The sequence below is a fragment of the Haliotis cracherodii genome, unplaced genomic scaffold (assembly GCF_022045235.1).
Source record: "Haliotis cracherodii isolate W230 unplaced genomic scaffold, xgHalCrac1.p SCAF_10, whole genome shotgun sequence".
Taxonomy (NCBI): Eukaryota; Metazoa; Mollusca; class Gastropoda; order Lepetellida; family Haliotidae; genus Haliotis; species Haliotis cracherodii.
In genome coordinates, this window is record NW_027266265.1 from 47,755,562 (window position 1) to 47,770,292 (window position 14,731).

At 38.0% G+C, this 14,731-nt stretch overlaps 1 protein-coding gene across 2 annotated transcripts in view; it reads left to right on the forward strand.

Moving 5' to 3' along the window:
- The window catches only part of LOC139451683 (Iroquois homeobox protein 6a-like), a 36,518-nt gene that overhangs the window by 11,821 nt on the left and 9,966 nt on the right, over positions 1–14,731 (forward strand). The window contains exons 2-4 of one of the 2 annotated variants that reach the window (XM_071233004.1): positions 372–611; positions 9,942–10,051; positions 12,253–12,599. In XM_071233004.1, the coding sequence (XP_071089105.1) occupies positions 372–611; positions 9,942–10,051; positions 12,253–12,599 (697 nt within the window). The remainder of the gene's footprint in view (positions 1–371; positions 612–9,941; positions 10,052–12,252; positions 12,600–14,731) is intronic. The other variant, XM_071233012.1, reaches the window with a different exon arrangement.

The following is a 14,731-nucleotide window of genomic DNA, read 5'->3' on the forward strand; positions in this document are numbered from 1 at the left end:
TTTTTTCGGCTCAAATTTATATATTATAAACATGGTTGGGCCTTGTGGTCACAAGTTCCTTTCTTACCCCATTCTTCATTGAGCCAATTTGTTTTTAGACAAATTTACTTTTTACACAGATTACGCTTTACAAACCGTGCTGGTTAAATAAAAACACATAACACAATTTAACAAAAGTTCTTTCAAACTGTTTTGTTTAGAAGGTGGTAAGTATATAAGAAAACGTACAACTTTATAGATGACAACACCAGGTGTTATTGTACGTTTTCTTGACAGTTCTTTCAATTTTCAGTGTCTTAATAAACTTCGGTATACTTTCTTTTGCCCCTCGGTATATGTGAATTACGTCACTAAATCGTGTTTACTTTTAGCAGATCCTGATGTCCAGCAGTCCGCCCACCACAACGTCCAACTCGTGCTGCGAGAATGGCCGGACCCTAGTGACCAACCCCCACACTGGTCAGAGCGTGTGTTCCTGCCAATACACCCCCTCTCTCCTCTCCTACTCCCGGGTGGCGGGCCTCGCGGACAGCGTCTACCCCACCACGCCATACGCTACCCAGGGATATGTGCCCTTGGGCACCGACCCATCCGCGTTCTACCCTCCTTTGGTGAGTACTAGCCTACCCCGTGCCCCAGAGCCTCGACCATAGCTGACATCAACGGGGACGTTTTAAAACACGAATGTTTAACTTTTGTGTTTCAATCAAATAATTAACGATTTCTCAGATACTGAATGTCTCGTAAGCAGGGACACTCATTCATACAGACTGTTTGTTAATAAGAGAAATAATTTGCCCATGGCCAATACCAATTCGTGTCGGGTATTCGGAGATACTGCTCTCGTGCCAAAAGTGAAAGTAAAATAGATGGCCCTATGTCGACAAGACTCAGTCGTTGCGCCCCACCTCTAGATCACGTGATACTCATCATGCCCTGTCATTATAAATTATTTTTTGTGCCCCAAATCTTCAGGGACAATCAACATGTGTGCTCCATCCCCAAAGACGGATAGTTCGCGTGCCTAGTCCACCCTATATCTGTTTGTTCTTCATTCACATGACTAATGTAGCACCATAGTGGATATACTTGAAAACTGGAATTATTATTTTAAAATTCGATCGGGGATTGACCTGATTACAGTCTTAACATTAGACTACAGACCTAAAGACATGACCCAGATAGCACAAAATAGACTACAGACACGAAACAGACAACCGACAACTTGGAAGGTCGGTGACCCATGTGGTGACAATTTTCAGCCGGTTGTTGTCCGGCGTGCAGTTTATACGTGCTAATGCTTTAAAACGTCATGTTAGTTTCATGCAAATATCAAGTGGCAGGGACATTAAGGTAAATTTGCATAAAGAAGTTGCCATAACTGTTCGTGGTGGCGTAATCAGTATAAATTATGGACGAAAAACCTGTTGTTATATTTTTACCTTTTAACGAGACACAAACGCCTTAAAACATCTTTCAACATCCGTGAAGAGTTCTCCAACCCCACTGAAGCCGTAAACGTATAATAAGTGTTCAATTTATCAACGTACGTTACCTTTTATCCTAATTCTTAATCGGAACCAGCTCACACTTCCTATTTACAGTAAACTACGGTTAGAACGAACACGCATACAACGAACTGACTGATATAACGAAGTTATTTTTCAGTCCCGACCATATGTTGTATTAATGTCGTATATATGCTTATAACGAACTACGGTCATTACTCTTCGAGTTCATTATAACCGTGGTTTACTGTATAACAATTGCTAATCGATTTAACACATTAAATCTACGTCTATTCCCCCTTATAAATGAAAAATGAATCTTTGCTGAACGCCTTTATAATTCATGAGACCATTCCGTGAAATTCTTCACAACTTTGAAACATGTTTATTGTAACAAACTACATGAAATGGCGACTTCGGAATTTACACTGTACGGAGAGTGGTTCAGTAAATATAAAACGTCAACGCCAGAGAATAACCAGTCTCGATTATGTGCCGAAACAGTTCCATTGGATGTATAAGGCTAAATAGTGGTACAATTTGTAAGAATGGACACATTTATTAAATTTAGGAAGCAATACGAATCGGCTTTATATAATATGTCTCAGAAACTTTGTTTTCATTAAGTGTAGGGGATTTTTTTTCTACACCTTCTGATCTGAGGGATATGTATGGCTTCGTTGAAGAATGGTAAGTTTCCAGCCAAGTGAAACAGTCTGTACACTTGATAACCCTGTATCGTGCATTTTAACCTGTGAGTGCTGTCTCCGTCTTTTTCCAAGCAAATGCTATGACATGTCAATCATAGAGCTATAAAGGTGTCAATTTCACTCAATAACCCAAGACAACATATTTTAATATCGGCACAGATGCTATCCTTCTATTGTCATTCCCAAGCCAGTTTCACCCAGTGGTAATGACAAATCAATTTCACACCACAGTCACGTCTATAGCGTTTAAACTCGAATCTTTAGAGCATTTTACATACTGCGAAAACATCGATTGTTATTAACAATCAGGTTTAATTTCAATCCAACTGTCTCCCATATTATAAATAGAATCAGCCTCTTTGTCACGCCACAAGGTAATGTATTGCTGGGAAAGAGGGCGCTAACAGGTGTTTTCATAAACCTTGTGATTAAATTATTCCTATGCTACCGGCATCACTGACGTGCACATGTTGAAATATACAACGGTTTTCAATCCGTCAATTTCATGAAAAACTTTTAGGTAAGTGAAATAAGCAAGACTGCTTGATCGATACCCGTTTCTTCCTCTATTCTGTGTTGAAATCGATTACATTATGAAATACACCATAGACGTTGAAATTCGCTTTTCTGTCGCAGCAGGCAAACCGAAAGAGTTCTGAAATCGATGATTTGACAGTAGAAGCGCATAGAGCAGGATTGGTGTCGGTATATCGATGCGCTCTCTGGAAGCTAGTGTCGGGCTTGTAATGTATGTTCGTTGTTTCTCGTAGTGACACGAGCATGTATGTCAGTGGGCCAAGTAGATGAATGCACAGTATGGAATATATAGGTGTATGTGTATATGTAACGCAATAGAATAATAAAACTTAGTATTTTAATAAACACATACAAAAGTTGCAACAATTAAACCTCAACTTACCGGAATCTGAACACTCGAATGCCATTTAGAAAGTGGTCAAATGTAACAAATGATTTTTTTTGGATAACACTTTCTTAGTAGAAAGCCTCGGTAGCTGAGTGGGTTAGATCGCTGACTTTGTGTGCTGGCGTTTAGGTTTACTTTATTAAGAAAGTGTTATCCCAAATATAACATTTGTTACTTGAATCTGATGGTGGTTGTAAAGGTTATGGATACGATTGACGAATAGTACACTAACATCTAGTCTCTGAAATGAACATATCGTACAGAAAAAACAGTTGTTCAGTTATCTTAATAAAAATATATAAAAAGGGAGCCCGATTACTCTCTTCATTTTCAGATACCGATACTGCAGTAATGTAGGCTTGCCAAACATTATAGACTTGCATTGGTTGTATTTGATATATATTTGTATCAGGGTCTGTAAGACAGACTAGACGAATAGATAGATACAACTAAGAAAGATAGGTGATGGATGAAAGGATGGGTGCATGCATAAACAGATGGATGCAATTTAGATAGATACAATGTAGACGATCGACAGACAAATAAACGTTTTTATCCTTTACGTTTTTGATGTTTTACATAATTTAATCATGATTTAATAAATAATGAAATCTGCCGTACAGTTGGAACTTGTTTGGATAAAACTGCATCACTGGTTGAAAGAAGGATCAAACCACATTTTGTACTGCTGTGATAGTAATTGAATTATCACATACAGAAAGCAGAGCAAATATCGCACGTCAAGAACGCAGTTAACGGGATTAAGTATAAGTCCTAGCTCATCGCTAGCGGTGAACGAGGAGATCTACCTGCGTCTCCTCTCTCAGGTAAATATGCCGACAGAATGATGGATGTCCACTCGAGTGGTCATCTGTGGTCACTGTGCGTTCCTGGCCCGGAGTGTTAACTGTTGCGCGTGTCAATATCGACGATGATTGACGGGCGCACTTGATTGATTGAGTCAATAGCCGCCATTGCTCCTGGTGAAGTTCACACGCTGCCGGTGTATAACGAGAGTCGATTAATGTAGAGTGTTAGGAACCAGATAGTCAGACATACACACATCTCTGGTACCTGCAGCGCTTAGCTGTTTGTGACTTCGTGAATTCTGTGTTCGTCTACCTTATCATGTACTGTGTCAGTCTTTGTCAAATCGTGTTGGTTTATTTGTTTTCTGTTTGTTTGTTTAACGCCGCACTCAACAGTATTTCAGCTGTATGATGGCAGTCTGTAAATAATCAAGTCTGAATCAGACAATCAAGTCACTGACATCATGAGTATCGATCCACGCAATTGGGATACGATGATATGCATCAACCAAGTCAGCGAGACGGACCACCCGATTCCGTTAGTCGCCTTTTACGACAAGCATAGTCGCTTTTTACGATAAGCATGGGTTGCTGAAAACCAATTCTATACGGATCATTAGGTACCATTAGTAATATTTATTGTGAAAGTTTCTTCACGGGGTTGTATTTTTGGACGGACACTATGACTGTATTGAAACAGTTATATAATATATTGAGATTGGGCCGCTGTGCCTGATGTTTTCAATGGTTTGTTTGCAAACACTGTGATGACTCAAAATATTTGTAGCGAGCCAACCGTTTCTGCATCAGTAAAAATAGTGACAAAATGTTCATATGATAATTCTAATGAAGATATAGTAGAAGAGGTAGTAGTAGTAGTAGTAGTAGTAGTAGTAGTAGTAGTAGTAGTAGTAGTAGTAGTAGTAGTGGCAGTCGCAATAATAGTTAGGTGCAGTTTGCAGCAACAGTAGTAGTAATTGTTGACAATGTAGGGTTGATACAGTAGACCCGCAGTAGCAGCACGGAAATGGCATTGGCGAGTAGAACAATGACGTAGTAGTCGGAGGGGTAGTAGCAGGACAGCAAACAGCCGTAATAGAAGTAGAAATAGAAACAACAATAAAGCGGTACCATTAGTAGTTTTTTGTTTTGTTTATTGTTTAACGCCGCACTCAGCAATATTCCAGCTACTTGACGGCGGCCTGTAAATAATCTAGTCTGGACAAGACAATCCAGTGATTGACATCATGAGCATCGATCCACACAATTTGAATACGATGACATGCATCAACCAAGTCAGCGAGCCCGACCACCCGATCCCGTTAGTCGCCTCTTGCGACAAGCATGACTGACCATTAGCAGCAGTAGCAGCAGTGATAGCAAGAATATCAGCATTTGTTGGAGTAGCTGTATGTAGAAGTAGTAGTAGTAGTAGTAGCAGCAGCGGCAGCAGCAGCAACACTAGTAGTAGTAGTTGCAGTAGGATCAGTACAAGTAGTAGTAGCAGTGATAGCAGTTGTAGCAGCATTTGTAACAGTAGTAGTAGTAGTTGTTGTAGTTGTAGTAGTAGTAGTACCATCAGCAGCGGCAGTAATGGTAGTAGTAGCAACAGCAACTACATTAACATAATGGCAATAAAAGCAACATTTGTATTAGCTGAAGAGACAGCAGTAGTAGTAGTAGTAGTAGTAGTAGTAGTAGTAGTAGTAGTAGTAGTAGTAGTAGTAGTAGTAGTAGCAGCAGCAGCAAATAACATCCCCATATCAGCAGCAGCAGCAGGAGGAGGGGTGAAGATATTGGAGGGACAGGCTCCATGTGTTCCATATCACGGAGTCCTGTATCCGGCCTCCAAGTATCTAGCCTGTTTTTCCTGTCAGGACATGTTTCCTGTATTATTTTTTTCTCCTCAAACATTTACAGTGACTAATATATATTAAAAAGTAAATGTACAAATGAATCTCACGATCGAAATCACTATAACCACCAAGAACTGTGAAATAAATACACATAAATTTAACGTGTTTATAGTTTTTGTTGTGTTGTGCATGTTTATTACAAATGTACATATGTAAAACATTTAAACGGCCGAAGAAAAGAAACTATAGACGCATGTTTAAAAGTGGCTGTAAAATGAAACAAACACGAAATGTATTTGATACGGATATCATAGTTGTCTTTTGCAGCTTTTCGGCCACTGTTTTCAGCCTGGTAACGTTTTTGATTAAGTGTTTGGTCAAATCCAGTTTTCAAGTGTTTACTTTCTTTTGCCGGGCAGTTCATATGACGTGACGCACTTTGAGTATGAATCACGTTACAATCAGAACATATAAGATGCTATCATTAATAATCGAACCAGCGTTGATGCACATCAGTGATACAAGAACATATTTCGATCCCTTTTCAAATTTACAAAATGTAATTCTTCAATTTTGTTAATGGTGTATGATATGTAACAGATGTGAAAAGCGTAACTGCAAGCGACAAGCAGGCGGCGGTTGTCTCTTGTCTATATCATGCATGTTTATATCTGGAAAAAAACAATTTGTAAATTAACGCAATCTTGACCGCATCTGCTTCCAATAAAATTAATTAATGTATCTATCTGTAAATGAAATGAATTTATTCATCATCCGATGCCCTTAAAGAAAATTCCTCTTAATTTCTCAAACTGCCACAATAAATTGCGGCGTGTGTGTATAATTAAGCGAGATCAGTTCTTATGAAATATCCCAGAACGACATGCCACTTTTAAATTGGGTTCTCAGAATTTCTTCAGATGGCTATTTAAACGAAATTAAGCCGAGAGCCTCTTCTTGAAATAATTAAGGGGAGATAAGAAAGCCGCGACGGCGCCTAAATCGGCGTTCAGGGCTTCTGATTAATGCAAAATATTCAATCTATAGTTTAAACACAATTTGATCAAGTCAAGATAATAATGAACTTGTATAACATCACTTCTCACAAGCATACTTCTTCCGAACGTGAATCTAACCGTTGTAGATTAATGATCCCGCGCATCAAACGATGAAATATAATAGCATCCTTATCAGGTGATTTCATAAAATTGGATTCCTTTGCCAAACCTCACAACTGAATTATTCTGTTATCAACACGTTGCATAAATAGGATATGGTGCCTTCCGTTATAATTTAAGCATCCCTCAAATCAGGGTCAGTTGTTCTGGTTATCCATTGCAGAAAACGATTTGATGTTCCTTAATTCACAGTCTGAAACTTTGTTGTAGCATTTGCATCATGTTATTAATTTTTAGATGTTATTTAATCCTACACATACGTTATAAGAAACGTAATTCTATCATAATTGTATGAAGATTAGAGAACACTTTTATATCACTAGCATGACGATGTTTGAATATTATACCCTATTTGATAAATAATTTAATAAATAATAATTCTACCATAGCTATTACTGATAACATATCTTTTTTTTTATCTTGATGGACGTGTGTTAGCTGACCCATGGGTGATAATACTGATTATATTTTAACATTTTCACTTTTACAATAATAGAAGTTTTGTGTAAATCGCTCTGCGGAATATTTCCTATTTATAATATCAAAATCAGGGTCTTCAAAATATATTAGTTAAAATAATTTTAAAATAATTTAAAAGGAAACTTTGAAGTACACATTTTTAACTCAAACTTTTCATTTCACAACTCGGTGCAGCATGCATCTATCGGCGCGTGATACACGCGTCGCGCTTCGCGAACAAAATGTTAAAAATCCAAAATAGCTGACGGAATTGGTTAACAAAGTAATTCATCTTATGGCCATCACTAGCCAAAGGATTCCTCTTTCAGTACAGCACCACTCACCGCCCAGGCCGGTTAAGTGATTTAATGTTATTCAAATTGAACACAGTAGGGGGGTATCCCAGTAATTAAAGGTAACAGCTTCTTAATTGTCGCCTTCTGGTTTGAATGAGACGGCTACGAGAAGATAATAGAAATAACTGCTTCAGTCTATTACATATATGCCATGGGCTGGCTCGTGTCTAAGAGGGCTTGTTTTGAAAATGGGGATTTCAGAAATATATTTACGTTTATTGGGAGTGAAGAAGTATTTTGTGTGAACGTTATTTGAAACTTGAACTTTAGGAGTTTGAAACATTGTGAGTTTTTCATAATATTTTTTTCGCTTTCGTGATAGATTTGAGTATTAATGCGTGTTTGAGTACGTTTCTGTTGAAGTTAATCAGCTATAATGCAAGTACTTGTTAGAATGTATGTGTCTAGATTCTTGATGTCACTGTCAAATATAACTCCGTATTAATTCACGTATATAGTTTCCGTGTCTTGTCGTTACTGGTACGACTACACAAGGGATTTGGTGGTGAGTTTCTTGTGTGATTGATCATGTTTCGTACAGACGGATACGTCATTAACCAAACTCCGCTTGAAAGTGAATCCAAATATTATGTGACTATAGTGTCGCAATATTTCTATTATATATCTAGAACTCGGAAAGGGTGTATTTTCATGTCGGAAACTACCATGCATATTTCATGACGATAAGAAAGGATACTTATTTCGTAATATATATCTGGATATTCAGCGGTAATAGAATGTTAGAATAAATAATTTGTTTAATAGGGTGCACGTTTTCACCTTTTTCGCGAACACCTGGTGTTCACTGATTTATAGTAATCCACTCATATACTTTTCACCGCTATTTTGCGTTTTACTCGCAATGAACCGTTTCGTCGGATACTCGAGACAAGTTATTCTCTGGCGTTGACGTTTACATTCAGTGTCCCGATTAAGGAGGTGTATGCTGTTTGATAATATGAAACAGATTACTGTGAAATAGAAAGCTATTGTCAAATGCGACTAACCAGTCAATACTACGACAAATACATTTATGTTTAACAAAACGAGGGTCAGAGAAATAACGGCGACATGGGGGAATAACGATGTCTTATATGAAACTGATATCTTTTAAAGATAAATTCAAACGAATAAACAATTATTTCTTTGTTGTTTCCGCATACAGACCGAAATGAAACTGCATGACGGTTTACGAAATGACAATAGAAGAAACTTGATTGATTGTAATAAACGCTTGTCGATTTCATGTGATTAATTTCACTTTACGGATGAAATTTCCTCTTTCTTTTGATCTCACCGAGACGCTGAGGGGGAGTGACAGATAGGTGGATGGACAGAAGAACAAATAATGAAAAGTGACCGTTCGTATCTCCTGTCCGATATCAATTGTTTGATTGATAGTTACATGCGGCGTCTTTCATCTTTCACAAGATGTTAATTTCAAAAAAGGGATTAGAGACATGGAGAGAAACGTGATATATGATGTTTTGTTTGCATGATGTATTACAAAATATATAATACTGAACTCGTGATTAATTGTGTTTCGAACTAATCACATGATGAATGGTCTATTGTTTACATTTGGGTAATTATGGAACGAATACATTATGTCTATTTCAATCAATTTCGAATTCACGTGTTAATACAAAGCAAAAGGTAATCGATGAAAATATATCATCAGATGTATAATTTACGTATGAACTACACCTTTGAAAATGAACCATTTTGTAGTTTGAAACATATCAGAAAATTATGATTAAGCATATAAGCATGTCATTGTCACATTTTACAAAGAACACGGTGTAATATAGCCTGTAGACACAGGGAGAGCAATGGACATTGTTAGAAATGATGAACATTTCTACCATCACAGCCAATAACCGTTTTCTGTCTTTATAACATGTATCACCCTTTCAAAATGGATAATTGGTAATTTTCATTTTAAAGTTAAATAGATCAGAGATAAGTAATACAATCAAACAGACATGAAATCTTCTCAGATTCAGTGTTGCGTCTTTGAAGTCTAATCCCCCACATGCTGTCTTCATTTCGCCGTGTACATCCCTCTGTCTGCATCACATGTTGTTATCATGTTTGTTGATGTTTACTGAGACCTTATTGTGATTGTTTATGTTTACAGAATACTCATTACGACATCAAAGAACCTGGCGAGACCTGGCGTGGGATAAGCCAGCCCACTGCCTGCTATCCGTATGACCCCACAGTGTCCGCCTACCCTTATGGCAACGCGTAAGTGCATTTGCAAAGGAACATTAACAAGCTAGCTTTTAAACTTTTAATTATTGCCTGCTTCTATCAAAAAGTATACAAGCTATTCGTTCCCCCACAACGTATATGGAATATAAACTGCCGAGGACAAGAAAGTTAGACTAACATATAGTCTTTGAAATCTTATACTACATAATACACATACACTTTTCTCCTCTCTAAAATTAGAACAAATAATTTTCCTGATGCTAATTACATAAAAGAAGGTATACATCCATGTTTGGTGGTGTCTGAACATGAAACAAAAAGAAATGGTTACTCGATGGTGATGTATTTGATACGGGTATCAAAGTTGTGTTTTGGACCTTAAATTTGCAGTGTTGTGGGGCGTGTTCAGCCGAAGGAACGTTTTGATATACAATTTTCAAGTGTATACTTTCTTTCCCCGGCTGTTTATATCTATTGTATATGATCGGTAAATACCGTGAATGTTTTGACATATAGATGTAAGGTCTTCTGTAGGGCGGTTAAATTACGTTCTAATAATATTAGATATGTTATAAGTTGTTTGACATATATTGCTCCGGCAATGCGTTCTTGTATATTTGTTTAAAAATCCATAATGCGTATTTCTTATTTGAAAGCGCACATTCATTGATTTACATGTAATGCGAAATTAAGAGCATACATGTTGCTTATTTGGTGTTCATGAGTTTTTGCCAGGGTAATTTCACATATTAATAACCAATCTAATAACTTCCCCTAAATGAGTATATAAGGACAACCCTTGTTTTAATATTAAACTATGTGCGCACTATTGTTGTATTACCGCTTCTAGAATACGACGTCTTCAAGTAGAATATATTTCTTCTAAATGAATATTTATTATCATTTAAATCGTATTTGTTTGATACAAAAATTGTCTCGTCTCTGACACCGTATCCATACTTACATAGGAACGCAGTCTTGATATATTTCCCAATTGCATAGGTATAGATATTACTTGTTGTGATCAACACCCAAATGGTGCCACATGATTAAAAACCGGACCATACCAGTGGCATGAAACATACAGTTGTATATTTCATACAAAAAGTGCAAAAATACAATGACCCTAAGGGCGTGGAACTTCAGTTACGTGGGTGACCCTGCACCCCCGGGGATAGGTTGTTGCCTCACCAACCCGATGCTTGAGGGGGAAGTGGGTTGACCAGACACGGAGGTGTACAGCGGTATTCTCTGATAAGAAATACGTGGCACGATAATTCGATTTCAAACAAACCGTCTGTACCTCCACTCAACCGAGGTGTGACTGAACTACGCGCTATATGATTAATACACTTGCGTTTGTTAAACGTCCTCGTGACAGATTGAAGAGGCCTTAAATGACAGAAATTGACAGGTCTTCAAATGCCATTGACATGTGACATTCTCTAAAAGCAAATTCCGTTATAGCTTCTTATAGATAAAAGTAATAAACATATTCATGTGCGTGGGCGAGATGGTTTAACAAATATTTTTTTCTGCCTTTTCAGTAATTTTTTTTAAATTTCTTAGATTTCTAGCATTTTTCAAAATGTTAGTTTTTTTATGTAAGCATTTTGGTTACCGCTTGTCCCACTCCATCTTATTTTAATTTACATTATTTTTTATTTCTGTCATTGCAATAGCATTGCATGTAGACAGAACATGACATTAAATATTCTGTTTAGGACAGCTCATCTCTCTATAGCAAGAACACGTATCCACCAGCAAGTCTCCAGTTGGGCCCACTTGCACTAAACAACATTAATGCTAGGACTATTGTTAGTCTATGTTAACGTATAGGAATTACATTGTCTCAGGGCTGACATTACTTTGTGCAACATGGACCTGCTCTTTGGCAGTTTTGATTAATTTCTCCGACGTTTAGTTATGAAATCACGACCATCAGTTGAAATATGCAGTGGAGTATGACATCCTTGACAAATGAAGCTGAACTGATGGACGCTTGTCTGATCTTTTGAAGTATTAGTAACTCAAAGTACTTGATGCCCCCCCCCCCCGATGTCCCCCCAATCAATCAGTCAATATTCATGCATTACTTTCAGATACGGAACAATGGATCTGAACACCCCACCCCATCCACCATCCCTCTGAACTTTAAAAATCCTGAATTTGCCACTTTTTCAAACATTTTACCACTGCACTACAATCAGCCAATGTTCATACATTACTTTCAGATACGGAACAATGGACCTGAACAGTGCAGCACGGCGCAAAAACGCAACAAGGGAAAATACGAACACCCTCAAAGCATGGCTGTATGAACATAAAAAGAACCCATATCCCACAAAGGGAGAGAAGATCATGTTGGCCATCATCACAAAGATGACCTTGACCCAAGTGTCCACGTGGTTTGCCAACGCCAGAAGGAGGCTAAAGAAGGAAAATAAAATGACGTGGTCTCCCCGGAATAGGTCGGGCGACGGGGACGACGATGACAAATGTCACGACAGCGATGATGACGATGTAGACAAAGATGAAGACAATGACAAAGATGATAAGGATGAAGTTAAAGAAACTATAGGTATGACTAATGTTTGTGAATTGTGTTACGAATCGATTCCCAAATTGAAACAATATGCTAACCCCGAAATATGTACGTAAAAGAATTTTCTGGAAACCAACAAACAACAAACAAATGGTTTTCACTCAACACTTATATTACAAAATTAACTAGGTTTATAAATCAATTCAAATTATTGCACAGCAAATACAAAGGCAGTACACAATAGAGTGGTATTACAATATTCAATGGCAGTATAAAATGTAAGAGCAGTGGAAATGACAATGACAAGAATAACAATCACCTCACCGCAAGAGTGGTAAAGTTTCCGAGATAGCCCTGGACTGAGAATCCGGGTTGATAAGTGATCTTCACAAGAAAGCTGGTCTTGATGTAAAGTGAGATGAAATGTGAGATGAGACAGACGCGCAGCCGCTCTACGTATATAGACTAACCAGCTTCCAAACACTTTCCACACAGTGCTTGACCAGTCCAGTGTCACTAGAACACCACAGAATATTCCACATGTTTCTATAACGCTTGACATCCGTCCATGCTATTCCGGAAGTTTACAGATAATCGACCATCTAAATATAACAACTTCCTCACCAATGTTTACATTAAATAGTACTACATTCCTGACAACAACAAAGTCCAAATAAAATGCAATGAACTTGTACTGAATCTCAACAGAAACAATGTAATACAGTTGCAATAATTTTTTAACAAAATATTACACTGCCATATAACAATAGACATTTCAGGAATAGTGTTCAGCTGAACGTGGAAATAATCGTTAGAAGGGTTTTGGTTAGGATTTGAGGACTTTATGTCAAATGGCAAAACAATTGGTCGAGAAAGAGACTGTTCCCTTTTCAAATGTCAGCAATGATATAGCTCTGTCACGGCCGGTAAAACATCAGGTCTGGGTCAGATGAACAGGTGCTTGAAAATATAAAAAACGTCCTTCGGGTTGATACCCTCTATATCCAGAGTTAACTTTGACGCCGTTATTAACAATATGCCATCCCTATTGCGGATTGGTCAGAAAATGAGTATTGTTTTACGCCGCTCTAAGCAGTATTTGGGTTATATCACAGCTTGCAGCTTAATGTTTGGGAAAAGACTGATGCAGATGTTATTTATCTACCACATTTTGTAATAACAATGAACGTGGACAAACCAAAGATGGATCATGAATCTGGGATTCGAACCCACGACCATATGATCATGGCACGTTAAGGGGACTCCGTAGACGGCTGGGCCAATCGTGCTCCCAATTAAGGTTGGGTACAGCAAGATTGGACTTCAAATGTCGATCCTGATGTTGGGGGATCGAACCCTGTTCTTCGGTGTGACGCGCGAACGCTCTGTCTACTAAGCGACCCAGGCCTCTGTGTGTGTGTGTGTGTGTGTGTGTGTGTGTGTGTGTGTGTGTGTGTACAGTGTGTACAGTGTGTGTGTGTGTGTGTGTGCGCACGAATAGAATATACATAATAGATCCGCGGTTACATTGTTACACATTGTGTCAAGTCACCCCATGCCGATGATGCAATGATGGTGAGGGTCGTGGGTAGGTGGTCACTCAACTATAGCATAGACATATGGTTTTCCAGATTCACTTGGATGTAAATCTGCTAAAACATATTCCATTAAAAGAAGTGATGAACATGTTCAGAGTGGGTGACTGGGAATCAGTGGAGGCACCAGGTGTTCGCGAAAAGGGTAAAATATGTCCTGCTCTACCGGTAGCACCTGCCACTCACATGATATTCTCTAAAACATTAAGTGCCAGTGTGTAAGAAGGTGTGAAAGCTCCATTTAAGGGTCATAGCATAAGATAATATCGTGCATCATGTTGACAAGCATGTCATGTTTAGTAAATTTATCTGAATGTCTACCATAAAATTTCTTGAAGGATTTAAACAGGCATTTGATAGTGAAACCTTGATTGAAAAGCTTAGTTGTAAGCAAAAGATGTCTTTCCGTGAAATTTGAATACATGCTCTAAAAAAACCACACATTTATTTATTTTAAAAAACCCAACTGTATCTGTAAATATAAAGTGAATACTTAAGTCGATCGTGGATGGGCGGTTGGGTGAAATGGTAGAAACGTTCGCTCGTCACTCCTAAGAACCGGGTTCGATTCCT